Raw genomic sequence first — 20,455 nt, 5'->3', positions numbered from 1 at the left:
AAACGATCGGCAGACAGTCCAGATAGCATTGGCCCTATATTGTCTCCCGGAACCTCCTGGGATCATCAGATCTATTCCCAAGGCTCCCAGTCTGAGGGGTGCATTGTCCTCTCTGCTGTTCACCTCCCGGCTGCCTTTTAGGGGCTTCTTTGGCTGTGCTGAGCCTCAAATAACAGAATCCCGAGGACCACCAGGATCAAGCCAGCCATGCTCACGTGAATGAGGTTCTCCAGTGTGTAATCCTGGGGGAATGAGGTGGGGGATGGTGGACAAAGAGGCCGCAGAGGTCAGGGCAGATCAGCATCGCCCAGTACCTCTGGATGTCCACCCAGGGCACCCACCTCCCCTTCACAGGACCTGACCCTCTGTGCCAGCCCCATAACTGAAAGCATCTCCTCACTCACCAGTCTTGGGGTCTGAATTGTTTTGTGATGGGCTGAGGGTCTCAGCTGCTCCTGAGAATGAAAACGAAGGAGAAGTACCCTGAGGCAGCCTCTCTCCTGGGCTCTGCATTCTTATCTTCCCCTGTCTCCTGACACGAGTTCTAGTGAGTTCCTCAGTAAACCCTTCCTCTGTAGCAGGGTTCCCTCCAGTCTCCTCATGGAACTATTTCAGCTTTCCTGTGTTCTACAAATCCAAACGTTGCTCTTTTTGGATTTGGGAGAGAGTTTTCCTGTACTCCAAGGGCTCAGGATCTGCAAGGAAAGTGTCCCCAGTACAGAAATCACTGAGCCCTGGGTGCTGTCTGTGCAGCCTGGGACACAGGAGCACATGAGCCAATTCCCCCGGAGATGAGAGTTTCACGGATCCACCAGCTGAGGACCCAGGCTCCGTGCATGAGGGGTTGGTCCTCAGGGGCTCTTGAATGTCAGAAGCAGAAAGGGGTGAAAGTCTGGGGCTGCCTCCCCTTTGTGCCCTCAGCCACTTCACCTGGGTTTTCACTGCTGCTCAATTAATCTAATTAATTGATTACTGTCATTTAATCTAATTAAATGTCCAATTAATCTAATTAACTAATTCTTCATATAGTCCAGAAAACCTAGACTGATGTGATACCTTCCCCCCCCATCCCCACTCACAAACGTCTGTCTGCTAAATAGTGGTGCTATTAGAGGTTCATAAACCAGTATCTCTGCTTTTACAAAGTGCGAATCTAGGTGAATCTAGACCAGTAACAAGCATGTAAACTCCCACCACACAAAATATCTTTTCATTTATTTATTTATTTATTTATTTATTGAGATGGAGTCTCGCTCTGTTTCCCAGGCTGGAGTGCAGTGGCGTGATCTCAGCTCACTGCAACCTCCTCCTCCCAGGTTCAAGCAATTCTCCTGCCCCCAGCATCCCACGTACCTGGGATTACAGATGCGTGCCACCACCCCCAGCTAATTTTTTGTATCTTTAGTAGAGATGGGGTTTCACCATGTTGGCCAGGCTAGCCTCAAACTCTTGACCTCATGATCCTTCTGCCTCAGCCTCCCAAAGTGCTGGGATTATAGGCGTGAGCCACCACTCCAGGCCTATTTTTATTTTTATTGAGATGGAGTCTCTCAGTCGCACAGGCTGGAGTGCAGTGGCGCTCTCTCAGCTCATTGCAACCTCTGCCGCCTGGGTTCAGGTGATTCTCATGGTTCAGTCTCCTGCTTGGCTGGCACTACAGGGGTGTGCCACCATGCCCAGCTATTTTTTTTGTATTTTTAGTAGAGATGAGCTTTTACCAGGCTGGTATCAAACTCCTGACCTCAGGTGATCTGCCCGCCTTGGCCTCCCAAAGTACTGGAATTACAGGTGTGAGTCACCGTGCCCAGCCATCAAATATATTAAGAATATGGATGACTGTATATCAGATGAACTTGAATATGCCTACACACATACTCAAATATAACTAATATAACCACACATAAATACGTATAGATATAAAACTTTAGATATTTATTTAAGATGTAGTTACATACATATTGATATTTGAAGTGAGAAATGTTGGCAAGCAACATAGAAGTAAAGAAGTAAAATTTCCATTGTCTCATGGTTTGTATCAATTTTATCAGGAAATTCTAGGAGATCCATAGAAAAGCAGCGAGAATGGGGTAATTTGGTAGTGAGTTAGCACGAAACACAATAAATATACTCAAACTCAGCTTTCTCATGGATAATTACCTTTTATTTTTAAAATATGAAAGAACAAAGTACTTCACTTATACATTGTTAAAGGTGTTGAATAATTCTTTAAGTTGGAATGAATATAATTCTTCAAATGTCCGCCCAGGACACCCAGCTCCCTTGACAGGACCTGACCCACTGTGCCCAGCGTCATCACCGCGAGCATCTCCTCATTCACCATCCTTGGAGTCAGACTTGGTTTGTAGTGGGCTGAAGGTCTCAGCTGCTCCTGATAATCAAAACAGAGGAGAAGAGACATATTCAGATTTAACTTATATAACAAATTCTATACAAAGTTATATATAACTTACATAACCTCCCTGTCAAGGAGAGGCGGGGGTCTTGGGTAGACATTTAAAAAATTATGTCCATGTTAATTTAAAGAATTATTCAACACCTTTGACAATTTATAAGTGAAGTATTTGATTCTTTCATATTTTTTAAACAAGAGGTAAGTACCCATGAGAAAGCTACTGGTTTGGGTATATTCATTTTATTTCATATTAACTCACTACCAAATTGCCCTCTTCTAATTTAAATTTAAATTATCAGGCCGGGCGCGGTGGCTCAAGCCTGTAATCCCAGCACTTTGGGAGGCCGAGACGGGCGGATCACGAGGTCAGGAGATCGAGACCATCCCGGCTAACACGGTGAAACCCCGTCTCTACTAAAAATACAAAAACTAGCCGGGCGAGGTGGCCGGCGCCTGTAGTCCCAGCTACTCGGGAGGCTGAGGCAGGAGAATGGCGTAAACCCGGGAGGCGGAGCTTGCAGTGAGCTGAGATCTGGCCACTGCACTCCAGTCCGGGCGACAGAGCGAGACTCTGCCTCAAAAAAAAAAAAAAAATAAATAAATAAATAAATAAATAAATAAATAATCAAATTTAAAACACCTCCTTTTCCTATAAAAGAGGTTTAGTTAGATGTTAGAATCATCCAGTGACTGGACAAGATTAGGCATGAACCCACCCAGGCCCCGGGTTGAGCTGCACTGCAGCCTCCGCTGACCTCCCGCGGGTTTCATGAGCCACAGGGAGCGCCCCTGTCAGTTTCCCTCAGGCCACTGTGCTTTGAAACATCCAAACACTTCTGAAGCTCATGAAGGAAACCTCAATTTTTAGTATGTAGGGGAGGAAGACTTGAGGTTAATGAAAAATGGATGTCTACATTGAATATATAAATCAAATCACAGTCCAATAAAAGAAATATGATAATTTTTAAATAATAGGTTCACATAGCTGAAATAAAAATTATAAATTTACATATTCAAGTATTGCTTTTAAAAGTTTAGAAAAGAAGAGAGTAACAATGGGCAAGTGCGTACAGAAAACGAAGAGTAGAAATGAATTACACACAAGACGCACTGTGAATAATTGCCTAACTCATCCAGGGAGCAGGTGCACGGCCCCTCCTTAGTCTCAGGGTGCCCTGAGCACAGAGGCCTCCAGGTGAGCACAGAAGGGGCTGTGTGAGGGGCACCCACAGCTGGGGTGCTTCTCAGTAAAGGAGCAGGTCTGGGGCAGACTCCAGCCTCATCACAGTCAGATCCCACTGAGGCCCGAGCAGCCTCCTCTCCTGTCCTGAGACGGCCCAAGGACCCCACAGGTGTGGGTGAGGGGCTCCATCCTCAGGGGCCCTTGGAAATAAGAAGTGAGAACTGCCAAGGGAGCATCTGTCTGTCCTCTCTCCATCTCGCCTGCCTCTCTTCCTCCTGCATCAGCTCAGTATCCTCCCCGTGTCCAAGTCAGGCTGGACCCCAAATCCTCCTGACCCGGCCTGTGCTCCTTCCTCTACTCATCACACATCCTGCAGGACGGGGTCAGGGCCTGGGATCATGCAGAGCTGTGACAGGAGTGGCTTTCGGTATAAAATTGGAGGGATTTTGTTTTTTACATGAGAGAGGGGAGATTCTAAAACAGCAGGGCTTTGTAAACCTTTGTTGTTTCAAAATAGTGTGGCTTTGTCTTACTAAGCTGAGATTCCAGGAGGGATGAGTAAAACTGCATGCACCTGCCCCCATCTCTGTTGGCTTTTTAACTATTACAAGCCTCCGTTATTGGGAGAATTAGGACAAGGCCAGAGAGGGCTGGAGATGGGAGCAGGTCTAGGAGGAGCCACATCCCAGATGCCCCAGAAGGTCAGAAATGAAGGGGCTTTGGGGTGGTCACATCCAGGCAGCTCCCCGTTATTCAGATGGGGAGTCCAGGGTGCGAGGAGAACCAGCTTTTTCAGAAGTTCCACCTCCCAAGGAGAGGCTGAGCCATCACAGACCCAGCCCCACCTCCCCGGGCTCCTCCCGCCTGACTTCTAGAGCCAGCACCTGCTTGTGATCTCCGCTGGCCCTGGCCCGCCATGAGAGGTGACGGCTCCTGGGAATCCTGCTTGGGGAGGAGGAAAGACCTCGCTGCTCCACTCATCAATGCCGAACCTCAGACACCTCCCTCCCCTCTGACCACCACGGACGGAACACCTGCCCCAACCCTGGAGCACCAGGAAGCCACGCGGACCACAGCCTTACCGTCCACCCTGCCCTCTGCTGCCCTGAATCAGACCCTGAATATTGGAGGTCGCATTGAGATGAGTCTAGCAACTTCTCTTGACTTGGGAGTGGCTGTTTTTTTTTTGTCACCCATGGGGTCAGGACTTAGAGGTTGGGACCCCCAGAGGCTCTGATTCTGAGGTGGAGACATCAGGAGGGGAGCGGGTGGGGCCTCCGTCTTCCACAGTCAGTCTAATCTCGTCTCCTCTGAGGTTCACCCCGTCTCCTCCCAGCCCTCCCAGCTCTTCACTCCACTGAGACTTCAGGGGTGGGAGCCAGGGGTGGGAGGTCCCGTCTATTTCCACCCTCTCATGGGCTGGACCCTCCCCTGCGGACCCTCCCCGTTCACTCCCCTCCTTCATTATTGTTCCAGAGCTCTGCTGGGGGTAGGGCCAGAGCTGAGCCTTTGAGTTCAGACAGGACAGGGTCAGGGCCCTCACCTGAGACCATGAGCTCCAGGGAGTCACTGGGGTGAGTCAGCAGGTAGGGGTTGAAGCTGAGTGAGCCGTAGCACCTGTAGGTCCCCGCGCGGGCTGAGGTCACAGGACTCATGGGGAATTCAGCCTGGTACTTATGAGGTTGGCGCTTTGATTTTAGACGCAGCGGGGGATCAGCTGCTCCCTCCTTGGTCAGAAGGAAAGTGTCCATCCATCCCTGTGACTGACACAGCAGGGTCACGTTCTCTCCTGAGGCCACCGTGGGGCCCGGCTGCACTGAGAGGGAGGGTCTGGCACGGATCTGTCCTGGAGAGAAGAAGGATGGGTGAGGGGCTGCCCCACCTTGTTCTGAGCTGATACCTCCCAGGCCTCTCTCTGGAACCCTTAGTCTCTCTGTCGCTGTTTTCTCTGAGTCTTCCCCTCTCTGCCCATCCCCTGTTTCTGTCTGTCTCTCTCCCTTGGTGCCCCCACCCCTCATCCCGGCCATCACCACCTGGGCTCCCCTGGCAGGGCCTGTGCAGAGCCTGGGTCCCTGACTGAACCCTCAGGGCTCCTCACCTGAGATCAGGATGTCCAGGGGGTCACTGGGGGCCGACCACTCGGAGGAGAGGTTGTGTGCACCGGAGCATCTGTACTGGCCCCCGTAAGAACGGCTCACAGGGCTCAGGGTGAAGTTGGCCTGGGAGAGCCCAGCCTGGGGCTGCCGGCCAGGACGCTGGAGGAAGTCACGTCCCCACTCCTTGTACAGAGCAAATCTGTTGTAGCCGGCATCAGAGCCACACTGGAGGATCAGCTTCTCCCCAGGGGCCACGACAGGACCCGGCTGCACTGACAGTAACGGCTTCTTAGAAACACCTGGAAAAAGGTGGTCACGGTTTCCAGGAGCGACCCTCAGGCTTCCTCACAAACCCTCCCTCTCCCCCTGGGCCTCACCACTGCTGATCTTCCTGTGTCTCTGACCCCAGGAGCCCTGAGCCCTCTCGTCCCAACATCATCCCACCTGGAGCTGCCCTGAGACGCGGCTCCTCCCCACCTGCCCGGAGACTCAGGGAGCTCCAGGCAATGCTGTGAATTTCTCACCTGGGACCAGGAGCTCCAGGGGATCGCTGGGTAAAGACCACACGTAGGGAGTGCTCGAGACATAACCATAGCACCGGTACAACCACCTGCGACTCGGGCTCACGGGGCCCACGGAGAAGACGGCCCGGGATGACCCACGGATACGGGGCTGAGAGTTCAGGCATTGTGGGTGTTCATCTTCTCCTTCCTTACACAGAATGAAGCCGTCAAATGGCACCTGTGAGTCACACTGGAGGGTCACATTCCCTCCTGACGTCACCACAGGGCTGGGCAGGGCTGAGAGGGTGGGTTTGCTGTAGGCTCCTGGGAGAGAAGGAGGCACCGTGTAAATGGACGCCCACCTCCCACATCATCCCCAGGGCTGGGCTGTGAGAGGGAGACGCCCCTGAGAGCCGACCCCCTTCCTGAGGACAGAGCCTGGGGCTGGGACCCCTGAGTGTCCTCTCACCTGTCACCACCAGCTCCAAGGGGTCACTGGGCTCTGACCAGCCTGCAGTGTGGTTACCATAGATACAGCGATACCGCCCTGCGTGTTCCCAGGTGATGGATGGGATGGGGAACTGGCCGTTCTTCACAAGCTCCTGTGGGGTCTGTGTAATCCAGGATGCTGTTTTTTTTTCTCTATATAGATGGTACTCCTGGGTCTCCAGGCTCCTCTGACACCTGAGGGTCACGGGACTGCCCTGGGTGATCACAGAGTCTGGCTCAGCCCAGAGGGTGGGTTTGGAGAGGGTGCCTGGAAGGAAATCAGAGTTCAGATTCTAAGTCATTTCCTACCCAACCCAACAGATTCCAGTTCTCAGCTCAGGACCCTCCAGATGCCCCCATCAGTCAGCCCAGATCTGCTAATCCCCATCGCCATCTGCACGGGGGTGGCCCCTTGTCCCCAGTGAGGAGGAGGGACCTGGGACAGCTGGGGACAGACTCACCTGCCTGCACGCGGGTCCTGAGGTGCAGACTCAGCCCTGGAAGAGAGTTCCCTGTGAGAGATTTGCCCCTGAAGCCTGAGCAGGTCCTCCCCTCCCTGGGATCTTTGTGAGCCCCTGGGGTCTCCTTATGGACCAGAGTTTGGCTGTGGGGTGAGGTCCCTCCTAGGTTAGAATCTCCCCTCCCTCTTCAAATCTCACCCAGACAGATCAGGAGTGTGAGGATGGGGGTCATGGCGTCTCCTCCCACTGCCCTGCTCTGCGGATGGATGAGCCCTCAGTGCTGGCAGGACAGAGACACACAGGGTGTGGCCACTTGGAGGCTGGGTCCTTCTCATGGTGTTTTGTCATCTGCAGCCACACAGGAAGTGGAACTGCCTTCCCCAGGAACCTGGCTCTCATTCCTTTAGGGCTGAGGTAGGGGCAGGCCCAACCCCTTTGTAGACATTTCAGACAGAAATGGGGTCTTTCCTGACTGCCGGCCACTGTCTGTCTGGCTTGCCTTCATCTCGCTAAGACCTGGGATGTAGCAGGAGAAAGAAGTGGTGCCTTCCTGAGTCAGCCCCTTTCAGGCGAGGGCGACCGTGGGCTCCTCTTCCCTCTCAGAGCCTCCCCCAAGGTCTCCCTCCCTCCTCCAGCCCGTCCATCGGCTCAACGTTGCGGGGTCCTTACCATGGCAGTCATCTCTCCAGCACTGGAGATGCTTCAGGGAAGATGCTGGTCCATGCTGCAGGCAGGCTCAGGTCAGCAGAGACGCATCTGACACCTGGCTGTGCAGCCCAGGCTGAGCTGTGTGTGGCAGTGAGCACAGAGGAGAAATGGAGGGAATAAAGAGAGGAAGTCATGACCTTCTTTGTGGTCCTGGACTACAGATTTTCTTTCTAATCAATAGTAATCCCCCCCCTTTTTTAACTTCCCCATTTTTTTTTTTTCTACAACGTCCACCCCGACCTCCCTGGGAACAAACCTCTGAGTCTTTCCGGCCTCCTCGGTGCCCCTTGCGTCCTTGGCTGTCCCCCTGCACCTCACTCCCCGTTCAACGTTTTGGGAACAATGACTTATGTTTGAGCTTTGATTTGGGGAGTGGGGGAGGGAGCTGATATTTATTCAAAGACTGGTTATCATCCACTGCCTACGTGACCTTGGGCGGTAGTGAACCATCTTTGAGCCTCAGTTTCTTCCTTTGCAGCTTGTTGTCACAAATCCCACTCGTCACCGTGGCTATGGGGTCAGTGGTTCCTGGGACATGGGAGAGGCTCCTTGGTGCTTCATTTCCAGACCAGGTGAGGACATGAGGTGTTTGGGATATGATAGGATCAGAGCGTCGGATGATTGATGTGTTCACTCAAGATCTCACATCTGAGATCCCTAATGGAGCAATGTACAGGCAGTATTTCTGAAATATGCAGAACATCAACGTCATGAGGCATGGAAGTCCCCAAGTGTAGATGGATCCACATTAAATAACAGAGGCCAGAGGTGAGTCGCCACAGGTGCCCAGGACCATCAAGGGGTCATGAGGGTGGAGGTTTCCACCAAAGGTGGCCCAAAGTATTAGACTCAAAATGCCAGACCTGCCTTGGTTTACTATAGAGAAAGGGATTCAAATGTTTAGGAAGATTGCAATGTTAGAGAGGAGTTGTCATTCAAAACTGGCTCATCTAAATTGGAAGAGTCTAGAAGATGTATCTTTCTTTCTTTCTTTTTTTTTTTTTTTGAGACGGACTCTCACTGTGTTGCCCAGGCTGGAGCGCAGTGGTATGATCTCAGCTCACTGCAACCTCCATCTCCTGGGTTCAAGCGATTCTCCTGCCTCAGTCTCCTGAGTAGCTGGAATTACAGGTGTGCGCCACCATACCCAGCTAATTTTTGTATTTTTGGTAGAGACAGGATCTCACCATGTTGGCCAAGCTGGTCTCGAACTCCTGACCTCAAATGATCCACCAGCCTCGGCCTCTGAAAGGCGTGAGCCATCGTGCCCAGCCGAAAATGTATCTTTCAACAATCTTGTGAGAAATAAATGTGTGAGGGAAGACCCAGAATTGTGGAAGAGCTCTGTGATGGTTTTTCTTTTTAGGTTCAAACTTTAGGCGAGAGCTGCTGCTGCTGAATTGAGAAACATAAATGTAATTAGAGTCATTGGAGCCCAGAGTGGCAGGGGCCATGCGATGGAACTCCACTAACAAAGGCAAGATTGGTGTGACTACAGTAATGCAAAGCCGACTCAAAGCAGCAATTGAAATCATGTGACTTATGCAACCGTGTGGTGCTTGCTAGTTTGTCATGGCGTTCCCATCAGTGAAATAGATAAGAAACCTACTTAATTTTTACTTAATCTGTGTCATCAGAAAATGGCTGGGTAAAGTAAGCAAAAGTTTAACCTGAATCATAAAAGCATACACAGCAGTCCCTTAATCAATTCCTGGAATGGAGCCAGTTTATAGGCCCAGAAGCCTTTGAATTATGATGAAGGCCACATTTCCTTGACACTGCCTCTGCTACGCTGCCATTTACACTGCTAATCTCGCTCCCAGCGTTCCTGAAGAAGACCTATGACCTATGACCTTTTGTCAGAGCAACTGTGCACTAGAGAAAAACGCAGTTATCAGACATCTTGGGTGCTACTGGACACTGATTCTGAGCTGATGCTGATTCCAGGAGACCCAAAATATCATGACCCTCCAGTCAGAAGGGGTTTGTGGAGATCATATGATCAACATAGTTTGAGCTCACGTCGTTCTCAGTGTAAATTCAGTGAGTCTGACCTATCCTGTTGACCATATCCACAGATCTGGTATGAACAATTGGAATAGACAACTATTCAATTTTCTTTCTTTTTCTTTCTTTCTTCTCTCTTCTTTCTTACTCCTCCTCCTCCCCCTCCCCTCCCCTCCCCTCTCCCCCTCCCCTCCCCTCTCCCCTCCCCTCCCCTCTCCCCCTCCCCTCCCCCTCCTCCCCCTCCCCTCCCCTCTCCCCCTCCCCCTCCTCCCCCTCCCCCCCCCTCCCCTCCCCCTCCTCCCCCTCCCCTCCCCCCCCCTCCCCCTCCCCTCCCCCTCCCCCTCCCCCTCCCCCTCCTCCTCCTCCTCCTCCTTCTTCTTCTTCTTCTTCTTCTCTTCTTCTCCTTCTCCTTCTTCTCCTTCTCCTTCTTCATTTTTTGAGACACAGTTTCGCTCTTGTTGCCCAGGCTGGGGTGAAATGGTGCAATCTTGGCTCACTGCAACCTCTACCTCCCTGGTTCAAGTGATTCTCCTATCTCAGTCTCCCAAGTAGCTGGGATTACAGGTGCCCCCATCACGCCCAGCTAATTTTTGTATTTTTAGTAGAGACGGAGTTTCCCCATGTTGGCCAGGCTGGTCTCGAACTCTTGACTGCATGATCCGCCCACCTCGGCCTCCCAAAGTGCTGGGATTACAGGCATGAGTCACCATGCCAGGCCCTACTTCTTGGATTTTGCAGGCAACATATTTCTCATTGGGTGTGCTCCATTAACCCATTTACTAAGTGACTCAAAAAGAGGCCAGGTGCAGTGGCTCACGCCTATAATCTCAGCACTTTGGGAGGCTGAGGTGGGTGGATCATGAGGTCAGGAGTTCGAGACCAGCCTGACCAACGTGACAAAACTCCATCTCTACTAAAAATACAAAAAATTAGCCGGGCATGGTAGCGGGCATCTGTAATCCCAGCTACTCAGGAAGTAGGAGAACTGCCTGAACCCGGGAGGCTGAGGTTGCAGTGAGCCGAGATGGCGCCATTGCATTCCAGCCCGGGCAACAGTGGGAGACTCCGTCCCAAAAAAAAGTTTTGAGTGGAGTGTGGAATAGGGGGAGGCTCTGCAACAAATCCAGGCCCTGCCCAAGCTCCTCTGCCACCTGGGCCATATGATCCAGTGGAACAGATGGTGCTTGAAGTGTCAGTGGCAGGTGGAGATGCTGTTTGGAGGTTTTGGCAAGCTCCTTCCTGTAAGTGAATTGGGGCTTAGCCACTTAGGATTGTGGGGCAAACTCCTATCATCCTTCACAGATAGCTAGTCTCCTTTTGAAAAAAAAAAATATATTATATATTTTTGCCGAGTGTAGTGGCTCATACCTGTAATCCCAGCACTTTGGGAGGCCAAGGTGGGCAGATCACCTGAGGTCAGCAGTTCGAGACCAGCCTGACCAACATGGTGAAACCCCATCTCTACTAAAATAAAAAAATTAGCCAGACGTGGTGGCACCTGCCTGTCATCCCAGCTACTTGGGAGGCTGAGGCAGGAGAGTCGCTTGAACCAGGAGGTGGAGGTTGCAGTGAACCGAGATCATGCCACTGCACTCCAGCCTGGGCGAGAAGAGTGAGACTCCATCACAAAAAAAAAAGAAAAAGAAAAAAGAAAAAAAAAAGAAAGAAAGAAAAAGAAAATAAAAGAAAATTTAAAAAAGAAAATATATTTTTCTCCATGATTGAGGCTTAGGAGAGACTGGATGCTTGGGCGTAGGTCACCAAGGTACCGTGAAATGTGAAGTGTGTGTTAGCTGATGCAGCTGTATAGTAAGATTGTGTCCACTCAGGCCCTGAAAGTGTGAGTAATTTACACAAAGCAGGGGGCCAAATACCCTTGGTTCCTGCCCCTGCTCCACAACTTCTGCCTTCCAGCCTGCACCCGTAATTTCGTGGGGATTTCTCTGTGATCAGTTGACAGAGAAAGTGAAGACTCAAGCCTGGTTTGCAGCTGGCTCTGCACGATATGCAGGGCCGTCCAGAGGTCGAGAGCTTCAGCGCTTCTGCCCCTTTATGGGACATCCCTAAAAGACAGTAACGTCAGGGCACAAGTGACCCTTTTCCTGAGGGCAGGGCCTGCGGCTAGGCCCCCTGAGTGTCCTCTCACCTGTCACCACCAGCTCCAGGGGGTCACTGTGCCCTGACCGGCCTGTGGCACTTTGATAATAACAGTGATGCTTCTCTGCACTGTGCTGCGGCCTGTGTGAGATATGGGTCCTGGTCTTGTTCCCAGACCCCAGTGGTTTCCTTAATGTTCCATGACACTGAGCTTCCCTCTTTATCCAGCTGGTACTCTTGGGCCTCCAGGGTACCCTGGCACCAGGTGGTCACAGGTCTCCTTCTGGTGATCACACAGTCTGGCTCAGCCCAGGTGGTGGGTTTAGGGAGGGGCCTTGAAATGAAATCACAGGTTGGGTGCCAAGATACTATGCATCCGTCAAATCCCAGCTGTCAGTCCCAAGACCCGCCCAGACATCCCCATCAGTCAGCTCAGAGATGCTGTTCTCCATCCCCAGGTGCCTGGGAGTGACCCGTTGTCCCCAGTGAGCAGGAGGGACCTGGGACAGATGGGGACAGACAGACTCACCTGCCTGCACGTGGGTCCTGGGGCTCAGACTCAGCCCTGGAAGAGAGTTCCCTGTGAGAGACTTGCCGCCTGACGCCTGAGCAGGTCCTCCCCTCCCTGTGAGCATCCTGACCCCCAAGATTTCCTGATAGACCAGGGCTTGGCTGCAGAGTCTAGGGTGCCCCTTTCCCTCTTGAAATCTCACCAAGTCAGGGTAGGTCTGTGAGGGTGGGGTCATGGCGTCTCCTCCCACCGGCCCCAGCTGCCCAGGTGGATGAAACCACGGTGTCCAGGAGGACAGACAGACACACTCAGAGGCTGGGTTCTCCCTGTCATGGGCTTGTCCCATCAGCAGCCCTACAGGAAGGGGAACTGCAGAAACCTGGCCCTCATTTCCCCAGGGCTGAGGTGGGAGTGAGCCCCAGGTTCCCTGAAGACATTTCAGACGGAAGGGGGCACCCCCTGATCCTTGGCTACTGGCTGCAGGATCTGTCCTCATCTGATTGAGGGCTGGGATGCAGTAGAAAATGGGCCCAGGGTCTCCCTGAGTGAGCCTCTTCCAGGTGACGGTAACTGAGGGCTTCTCCTCCCCTCTCAGAGCCTCCACATGGGGTCTCCTTCACTCCTTCATCCTGTCTGTCAACACAGGGTTGTGGGGTCCTTACCACAGCCAGTCATCTCATCCACCATGGAGATGCTTCAGGGAAGATGCAGGTCCATGCTGCAGGGCAGACTCAGGTCAGCAGAGACACATCTGACATCTGGCTGTGTAGTTCAATGGGCGCAATGGAGAAACACAGGAAATATGGGCGGAGAACATGACCTGTATCCAATGTTGCCAGTGTTCTCTACCAACCAGCGCCCTCCATGGACTTTCCTTTTCTCTTAGTAGCAGCATCCATCTTCGTCTTCTTGGAAACAGACTTGTGATCCACTCCTGAGTCTTCAGTGTCCTTTGTTACCTGAGAGGAACTCACCTGTTGGGATGGGGAGCTGATTTTTCCTTAATGATTGCTCATTATCTGCTGCCTATATGACCCTGAGCCTTCATACTCCCTTCTCTGAGCCTAAGTTTCCTTGTGTGGAGCAAGTTGTTACACACCCCACTCATCAGAGGGGTCGTGGGGGTCGGTGGTGACTGGGACTTCAAAGGAGCTCAGTGATGGTTAAGTCCCAGGACTGAGTAAGACGTAGGGTTGTAATTTGAGAAAATCAGGGTGTTGGACAATTGATGCTCCCACTCAAGGATCCTCATCTACCCTGAGCACTAAGAAATGGTACATTAATATTGCTGAATACACAGATTATCACAGACAGGAGTAGAAAGAGAGAGATGAAGATTTTCAAGGTGGAGAAAGATCTGCATTCAGAGTACACAGACCAAAGTTGAGTCACCACTGTAGTCTGGGACCACCGAGGAGTCACTGAGGAGGAGATTCCCACCTCTGTGCTGGACAGCAGAGGAACCACAAGGGCCCCCCACACGGGGAAGGTGCCCAGGACTCCAGGTAAAGAAAACATGGGCAGAAAACATGACTCTTCCTGGTCAGATTGAGGGTTTCATCTACAAACAAGTCCCTTCCACAGACTTCCCGTTTTCTCTTAGTAGCAGCATTTACCAAGTAAAGATGGGAGGCTGTGGCTCCCCATCCTCCATGCTTGAAATGGGCTCCATCATGTCTCTGCTCCTTAACCAAGGCCCAGGATCAACCCTGAGCCACCTCCCCAATATCCCCAATACACAGATTCTCTCCAGTATTGTGACATTTGGGTATCTGTCACACATGTGAACCTGAGGGTCATGTTGAACCCTTTCTTTCTCTTTCTTTCTTTCTTTCTTTCTTTCCTTCTTTTCTTTCTTTTTTCTTTCTTTCCTTCCTTCCTTCCTTCCTTCCTTCCTTTCTTTCTCTTTCTCTTTCTCTTTCTTTCTTTCTTTCTTTCTTTTTTCTTTCCTTCTTTCTTTCTTTCTCTCCTCCCTTCCTCCCTTTCTCTCCTTCCTTCCTTCCTTCCCTCCCTTCCTCCCTCCCTTCCTTCCTTCCTTCCTTCTTCCTTCCTTCCTTTCTTTCTTTCCCTCCCTCCCTCCTTCCTTCCTTCCTTTCTTCATTCCTTCCTCCCTCCCTTCCTTCTTTCCATTTTTTTTTTGACAGAGTCTCCCTCTGTTGCCCAGGCTGGTGTACAGTGGCACAATCTCGGCTCACTGCAACCTTCATCTCCTGGGTTCAAATGATTCTCCTGCCTCAGTCTCCTGAGTAGTTGAGATTACAGACGTGTGCCACCACACCCAGCTAATTTTTGTATTTTTAGTAGAGATGGGGTTTCTCCACGTTGGTCAGGCTAGTCTTGAACTCCTGACCTCAGATGATCCACCCGCCTTGGCCTCCCAAATTGCTGGGATTACAGGCGTGAGCCACTGCGCCCAGCCCATGTTGGACCTTTTCTTATCAGGCACAATTCTGACAGGATGCTAGGTTTGGAAGATTAGATGCTTGATCCATTCTGCTTTAGAGAGCCTGTATTAAATTTTCAGTTCAGCCAATGTGTTTCTTAGCGTTAGTATATCTGTTTAAATTCTTGAAACGATTTCAATTTCTGTGCCAAATTTATCTGATACATTTCTAAATTGGTTTTATTTGTTATGGAGTTTGCCTAGTTTTTGTTGTTGTTTGGTTTTTTTTTTTTTTTTGCGTAACTGTTATTTTGAATTCTTCATCCAAGAGCTCACACAGCACCATCTTTTTAGGCTCAGTTCCTAGCTCCTCACTTGTCCAGTTGAGGTGGTCGTAATTCCCTGTTTGTTCTTGTTTCTTTTGGGCGTTTGTCCATGGTCTTTCAATGAAGGGCTAGTCTTTGTGTGTGTGTATTTTTTTTTTAGACAGAGTCTTGCTCTGTCACCCGAGCTGGTGTGCAATGGCACAATCTCGGCTCACTGCAACCTCTGCCTCCCAGGTTCGAGCAATTCTCCGGCTTCAGCCTCCCAAGTAGCTGGGACTACAGGCACATGCCACTGCACCCGGCTACTTTCTTTTGTATTTTAGTAGAGATGGTGTTTCACCATGTTTCCCAGGCTGGTCTTGAACTCCTGAGCTCAGGCAATCTGCCTGTCTTGGCCTCCCAAAGTGCTAGGATTACAGGCGTGAGCCACCGCGCCTGGTCGAAGGACTAGTTTTTAATTCCAGTTCTGGCTGTCTGGTTGGTTTTGGTTTTCCTCATGTATGTTTGCTGAGAGGATCTATGTAGTTGCCTGTGATGTCCCTTAATCCAAAATTGCCACCTCACTTTCATCAACAGATGGTATCTTAGGCCATCTTTATATAAAAGTAACTTTTTTCACTTTTTGGAAAACATTTTATTTACCAAAATATATCTGAGAAAAGTAATGTTGATTCTACAAGCGGATAAAGAAATTGTTTTTCGTGTGTGTGTGTGTATATATATATATATACACACACAGTATACATATATATACACACAGTATGTATACACTGTATATATATACACATACACTGTGTGTATATTTGCACTATATATACACACACACACACACACACATACACACACACACTGTGGAATACTACTCAGCCATAAGAGGGAACAAAATAATGGCATTCACAGTGACCTGGATGAAATTGGAGACTATTATACTAAGTGAAGTAATTCAGGAACGAAAAACCAATTATTGCATCTTCTCACTCTTAAGTGGGAGCTAAGCTATGAGGATGCAAAGGCATAAGAATGATACAATGGACTTTGGGGACACGGGGGAAAGGGAGGGAGGAGGTGAGGACAAAAGACCACACACTGGGTACAGTGTACACTGCTAGGGTGATGGGTGCACCAAAATCTCAGAAATCACCACTGAAGAACTTATGCATGTAACCAAACACCATGTTCCCCAAAAACCTATGGAAATAAGAAAGACAATAAAAGAAAAATGATGGTGGTTATAAGCTGTGCAAACCTGTGTCTTAACTTGTTCATTCCACCAGCATAAAATGCAGCAACACATGTGTAGTGTTGGCCCTGGACACATCTGCTTGAGACTCAATGTTCAAGAATGTTATTAGGTGAGGACCACATAGGCATCATGAGCGGCTGCAGAGACACCTGCAGTGAGCTGGGTGCTCACTGTGAATTACACTGTTTACAGAAAGAGCCTAGTGAAGACATAACAGCAGATTTCAGTACCACAGGCACACAACCTCGTGTTGTCTCTTAGTAACACAGGGGACATCCTAGAAGGCAAGTTCCTAGATGCCAACCATGAACCAGGCTCACAAGCAAGTCCTTCTAAAGTTAGCAACCTCATCGCTGTTAGGTTAACTTCTTCTTGCATACCCGGCATCTAAAAGAAATGGTAGTCATCGGCTGGGCGCGGTGGCTCAAGCCTGTAATCCCAGCACTTTGGGAGGCCGAGACAGGCGGATCACAGGGTCAGGAGATCGAGACCATCCTGGCTAATACGGTGAAACCCCATCTCTACTAAAGAATACAAAAAACTAGCCGGGCGATGAGGCAGGTGCCTGTAGTCCCAGCTACTTGGGAGGTGGAGGCAGGAGAATGGCGTGAACCTGGAAGGTGGAGCTTGCAGTGAGCTGAGATCCGGCCACCGCACTCCAGCCTGGGTGACAGAGCCAGACTCTGTCTCAAAAAAAAAAAAAAAAGAAATGGTAGTCATCTTCAATCCTTCAGCACGGTGGTCACACAGAACATGCCTCCAGCTCTCCCAGAGTCTCCTAGGGCCAGCCAGCTTTTCTGATGCAGATTTTTCAAAGTTCTCCAAACTGAAGAGTAAATCCAAAATCATCTGACTTTCCATGTTGGCAGCCTTTGGGGGCCTTCTCTGGCTGTGCTGAGCCTGAAAGATCATCCCCTAGAGACCACCAGGATCAAGCCAGCGTGGTCATTGGAATGAGATTCTCCATTGCATAGTCTGGAGGGGCATGGTCAGTAGACAGGACAGGGCGTTCACTGGGGGCCAAACAGACTGCACTCACATTGGGAGCCTGGATGGGTGTTTACACATTCACACTCCTGAAAGGAAAGTCGTAGTTACTCCTGACTCAGAAACTATACTTGGTGGATGCTGGTTGAGAGGATCAAGCACTCCTAGGAATAAGAACATGGGAGGATTAGAGCAGCTGAGGCCGTTCTACTCCTGCTCCCATGTGTCTTGGTTCCTTCATAACAACTCTCTTCCTTCTTTTTCTTTTCTTCTTCTTCTTCTTCTTTCTTCTTCTTCTTCTTCTTCTCTTCTTCTTCTTCTTCTTCTTCTTCTTCTCTTCTTCTTTTCTTCTTTTCTTCTTCTTCTTCTTCTTCTTCTTCTTCTTCTTCTTCTTTCTTCTTCTTCTTCTTCTTCTTCTTCTTCTTCTTCCTTCTTCTTCTTCTTCTTCTTCTTCTTCTTCTCTTCTTCTTCTTCTTCTTCTTCTCTCTTCTTCTTCTTCTTCTTCTTCTTCTTTCTTCTTCTTCTTCTCCTCCTCCTCCTCCTCTCCTCCTCCTCCTCCTCCTCTTCTTCTTCTTCTTCTTCTTCGTCGTCGTCTTGCTCCATCACCCAGGCTGGAGTGCACTGGCACAATCTCGGCTCACTGCAACCTCTGCCTCCCGGGTTCAAGCAATTCTCCTGTCTCAGCCTCCAGAGCAGCTGGGACTACAGGCACGTGCCACCATGCCCGACTAATTTTTGCATTTTTAGTAGAGACGGGGCTTCCCCTTGTTGGTCAGGCTGGTCTTGAACTCCTGACCTCAGGTGATCCACCCACCTTGGCCTCCCAAAGTGCTGGGGCCACCACACCCGGACCTCTCTTGCTTTCACATGGGAGAATTGTGTAACAGTCCTTGCTAACCTCAACTTCCACCTCAGACGGAGTACTGTATGATTTCCTTCCTCAATTTGTTCTAGTTCTTGGGCCTCACTGAGGTCACCACCAACCTCTCGGTTTGGGGGATAGTAAGAGTTTAGTTTTGCAACCACAACTCAGTGACAGAAAAAAGGATTTCAAAGACACAGCAATGCTTAACTATGCTCCTTTCTCATCTCAAATTTCTTCCCAAATTAGCTAAACCCATGCTTAACCCCTTAAGGTAAATACCTCTCGTAACTCTTCACCTGTCCATACAGAATTCAGAGATGGGTATGTGTGACTCTAGGTTGTACCAGAGTCCAGCATACAACAGAGCTAAAGGCTGTCACTGCCTTTTCTATTTATCTGCCTCATCCAATTATCTCTGTGGTCCAGTGCAGCTTAATACTACTAATAATGAAAGTAATAATCACTGACTCACTTTTAATGATTGGGTCCACCCATCTGTCCTGTTTTGCAATGAATGACTATAGCATCCAAACCTTTTTTTTTTGAGACAGAGTTTTGCTCTTGTTGCCCAGGCTGGAGTGCAATGGTGCGATCTTGGCTCACTGCAACCTCTGCCTCCCAGATTCAAGCGATTCTCCTCCCTCAGTCTCCTGAGTAGCTGGGATTACAGACATGCGCTACTATGCCTGTCTAATTTTGTGTTTTTAGTAGAGACAGGGTTTCTCCATGTTGTTCAGGCTGGTCCCGAACTCCTGACCTCAGGTGATCTGCCCACCTCGGCCTCCCAAAGTGCTGGGATTACAAGTGTGAGCCACCATGCCAGGCCGCATCCAAGCCTCTTTTCCAGGAGCAAGAAATACTACAGTGAACAAAATCTCCCATTGTTAATTCAATGTATAAACTCATGAGAAAAAAGCAAAAATTTTTCAGGAGATAAATTAGAAAAAAAAAAAAAAAGCATGTGCAGACGGATACATGGACAAAAAATTAAGCTACCTAGAGATCTCAAATGTGTGTTAACCTGATACAAGGACTATTAGAGAATATAGGTGAGCAAGAATCACTTAACCCACTTTGTCATGGAAAATGTCTTTGAGGATGTGACAGGTTTGGTAAGAACCAAACAATGAGAAGGTGGTCATTATATGAAGATCCAGAAAAATAATATTATTCAATATAGGATCAGCTGATTGAAGTATTTTGTGAACCGATATGCAGAAAGTTTCCTAGTGTGGACAACACTTATTTAATTATAAGGAAATTTAATAAGTGCTATGAAGTAACATAGGTCTGTATTTACAGATGTGCAATAAATTGTTAAGTAAAAATCAATGAAGAAATAAAATGAGAAAAAACCTATCTACAATAAAACCATGAATCTCAAATCATTGGATGGAGAGAAATATACATATGCAGAATACTCTCTGAGAAGGAACTAGAATAAGGAGATACGTGGCTGGGTGCAGTGGCTCACACCTGTAATCCCAGCACTTTGTGAGGTCGAGGTGGGTGGATCACTTGAGGTCAGGAGTTCGAGACCAGCCTGACCAACATGGTGAAAACCCATCTCTACTAAAAATACAAAATTAGCTGGAAATGGTGGTACATGCCTGTAGTCCCAGGCTACTTGAGAGGCTTAGGCAGGAGAATCACTTGAGCCCAGGAGGTAGAGGTTGCAGTGAGCTGAGATCGTGCCATTGTACAGGAAGTTTCAAACCCAGGAGAGATTATCTTTCAAGTACTCAGTGTTGTGGTTTCCCCTGCCAGGGTGACAACCTGATGATTATGGAAATCTAATTTAAAAAACTGCTATCTTGCTTTTATTCCTACCTCCACACGATGAAAACAGTTACTGGTGGAGACAAAATACGTCCAGAGTAGACAGAGGTCACAGAAAAAGTTAATTCTGACACGTTCTTTCCCAGGAAGTTACTGGTACAGAAGTTTAGAACTGAGAGACCTTTTGGCAACAAGGATGGCATTTTGCCTTTGATGGATGGAAGAGTACCATCCCGGATCTAGATAGAGTTTGCTAAAGGCATCTATCTTAGAGTGGCTGAGCCATCTCCACTTCAAGCTATCACTCTCTGTGAATTACCCACACACTTGCCTTTCAGAATAAGAGCTTACCCACCCACTTGTCCTTCAGAATAAGAGGGACCTTTTAGTCTGCTCTTCCGGTT

The 20,455-nt window shown here is 49.4% G+C and overlaps 1 protein-coding gene across 5 annotated transcripts in view; it reads right to left on the bottom strand.

Moving 5' to 3' along the window:
* Nucleotides 1-396: 396 nt before the first annotated feature.
* LOC117093675 (leukocyte immunoglobulin-like receptor subfamily A member 3) overlaps nucleotides 397-20,455 on the bottom strand; it is a 32,107-nt gene continuing 12,048 nt past the window's right edge. The window contains exons 2-10 of one of the 5 annotated variants that reach the window (XR_004441190.1): nucleotides 8,402-8,408; nucleotides 7,344-7,452; nucleotides 7,146-7,181; nucleotides 6,665-6,952; nucleotides 6,217-6,519; nucleotides 5,695-5,991; nucleotides 5,140-5,442; nucleotides 3,644-3,796; nucleotides 2,140-2,389 (exon numbers count right to left, since the gene is read on the bottom strand). Coding sequence is in view for 4 of the 5 variants with exons in the window: in XM_033229126.1 (XP_033085017.1) it covers nucleotides 2,331-2,389; nucleotides 4,485-4,538; nucleotides 5,140-5,442; nucleotides 5,695-5,991; nucleotides 6,217-6,519; nucleotides 6,665-6,952; nucleotides 7,146-7,181; nucleotides 7,344-7,377 (1,374 nt within the window). In the remaining variant the exon portion in view is untranslated. Of the gene's footprint in view, nucleotides 456-1,909; nucleotides 2,390-3,643; nucleotides 3,797-4,480; nucleotides 4,539-5,139; nucleotides 5,443-5,694; nucleotides 5,992-6,216; nucleotides 6,520-6,664; nucleotides 6,953-7,145; nucleotides 7,182-7,343; nucleotides 7,453-8,401; nucleotides 8,409-20,455 lie in introns of those variants that run through there. The other 4 variants (XM_033229127.1, XM_033229126.1, XM_033229129.1 and 1 more) reach the window with 4 other exon arrangements.

The sequence above is a fragment of the Trachypithecus francoisi genome, unplaced genomic scaffold, assembly GCF_009764315.1.
Source record: "Trachypithecus francoisi isolate TF-2019V2 unplaced genomic scaffold, Tfra_2.0 Lachesis_group12, whole genome shotgun sequence".
Lineage (NCBI taxonomy): Eukaryota > Metazoa > Chordata > Mammalia > Primates > Cercopithecidae > Trachypithecus > Trachypithecus francoisi.
The sequence above is the reverse complement of the archived record's forward strand: the minus strand, read 5'-3'. Positions and strand labels throughout refer to the sequence as shown.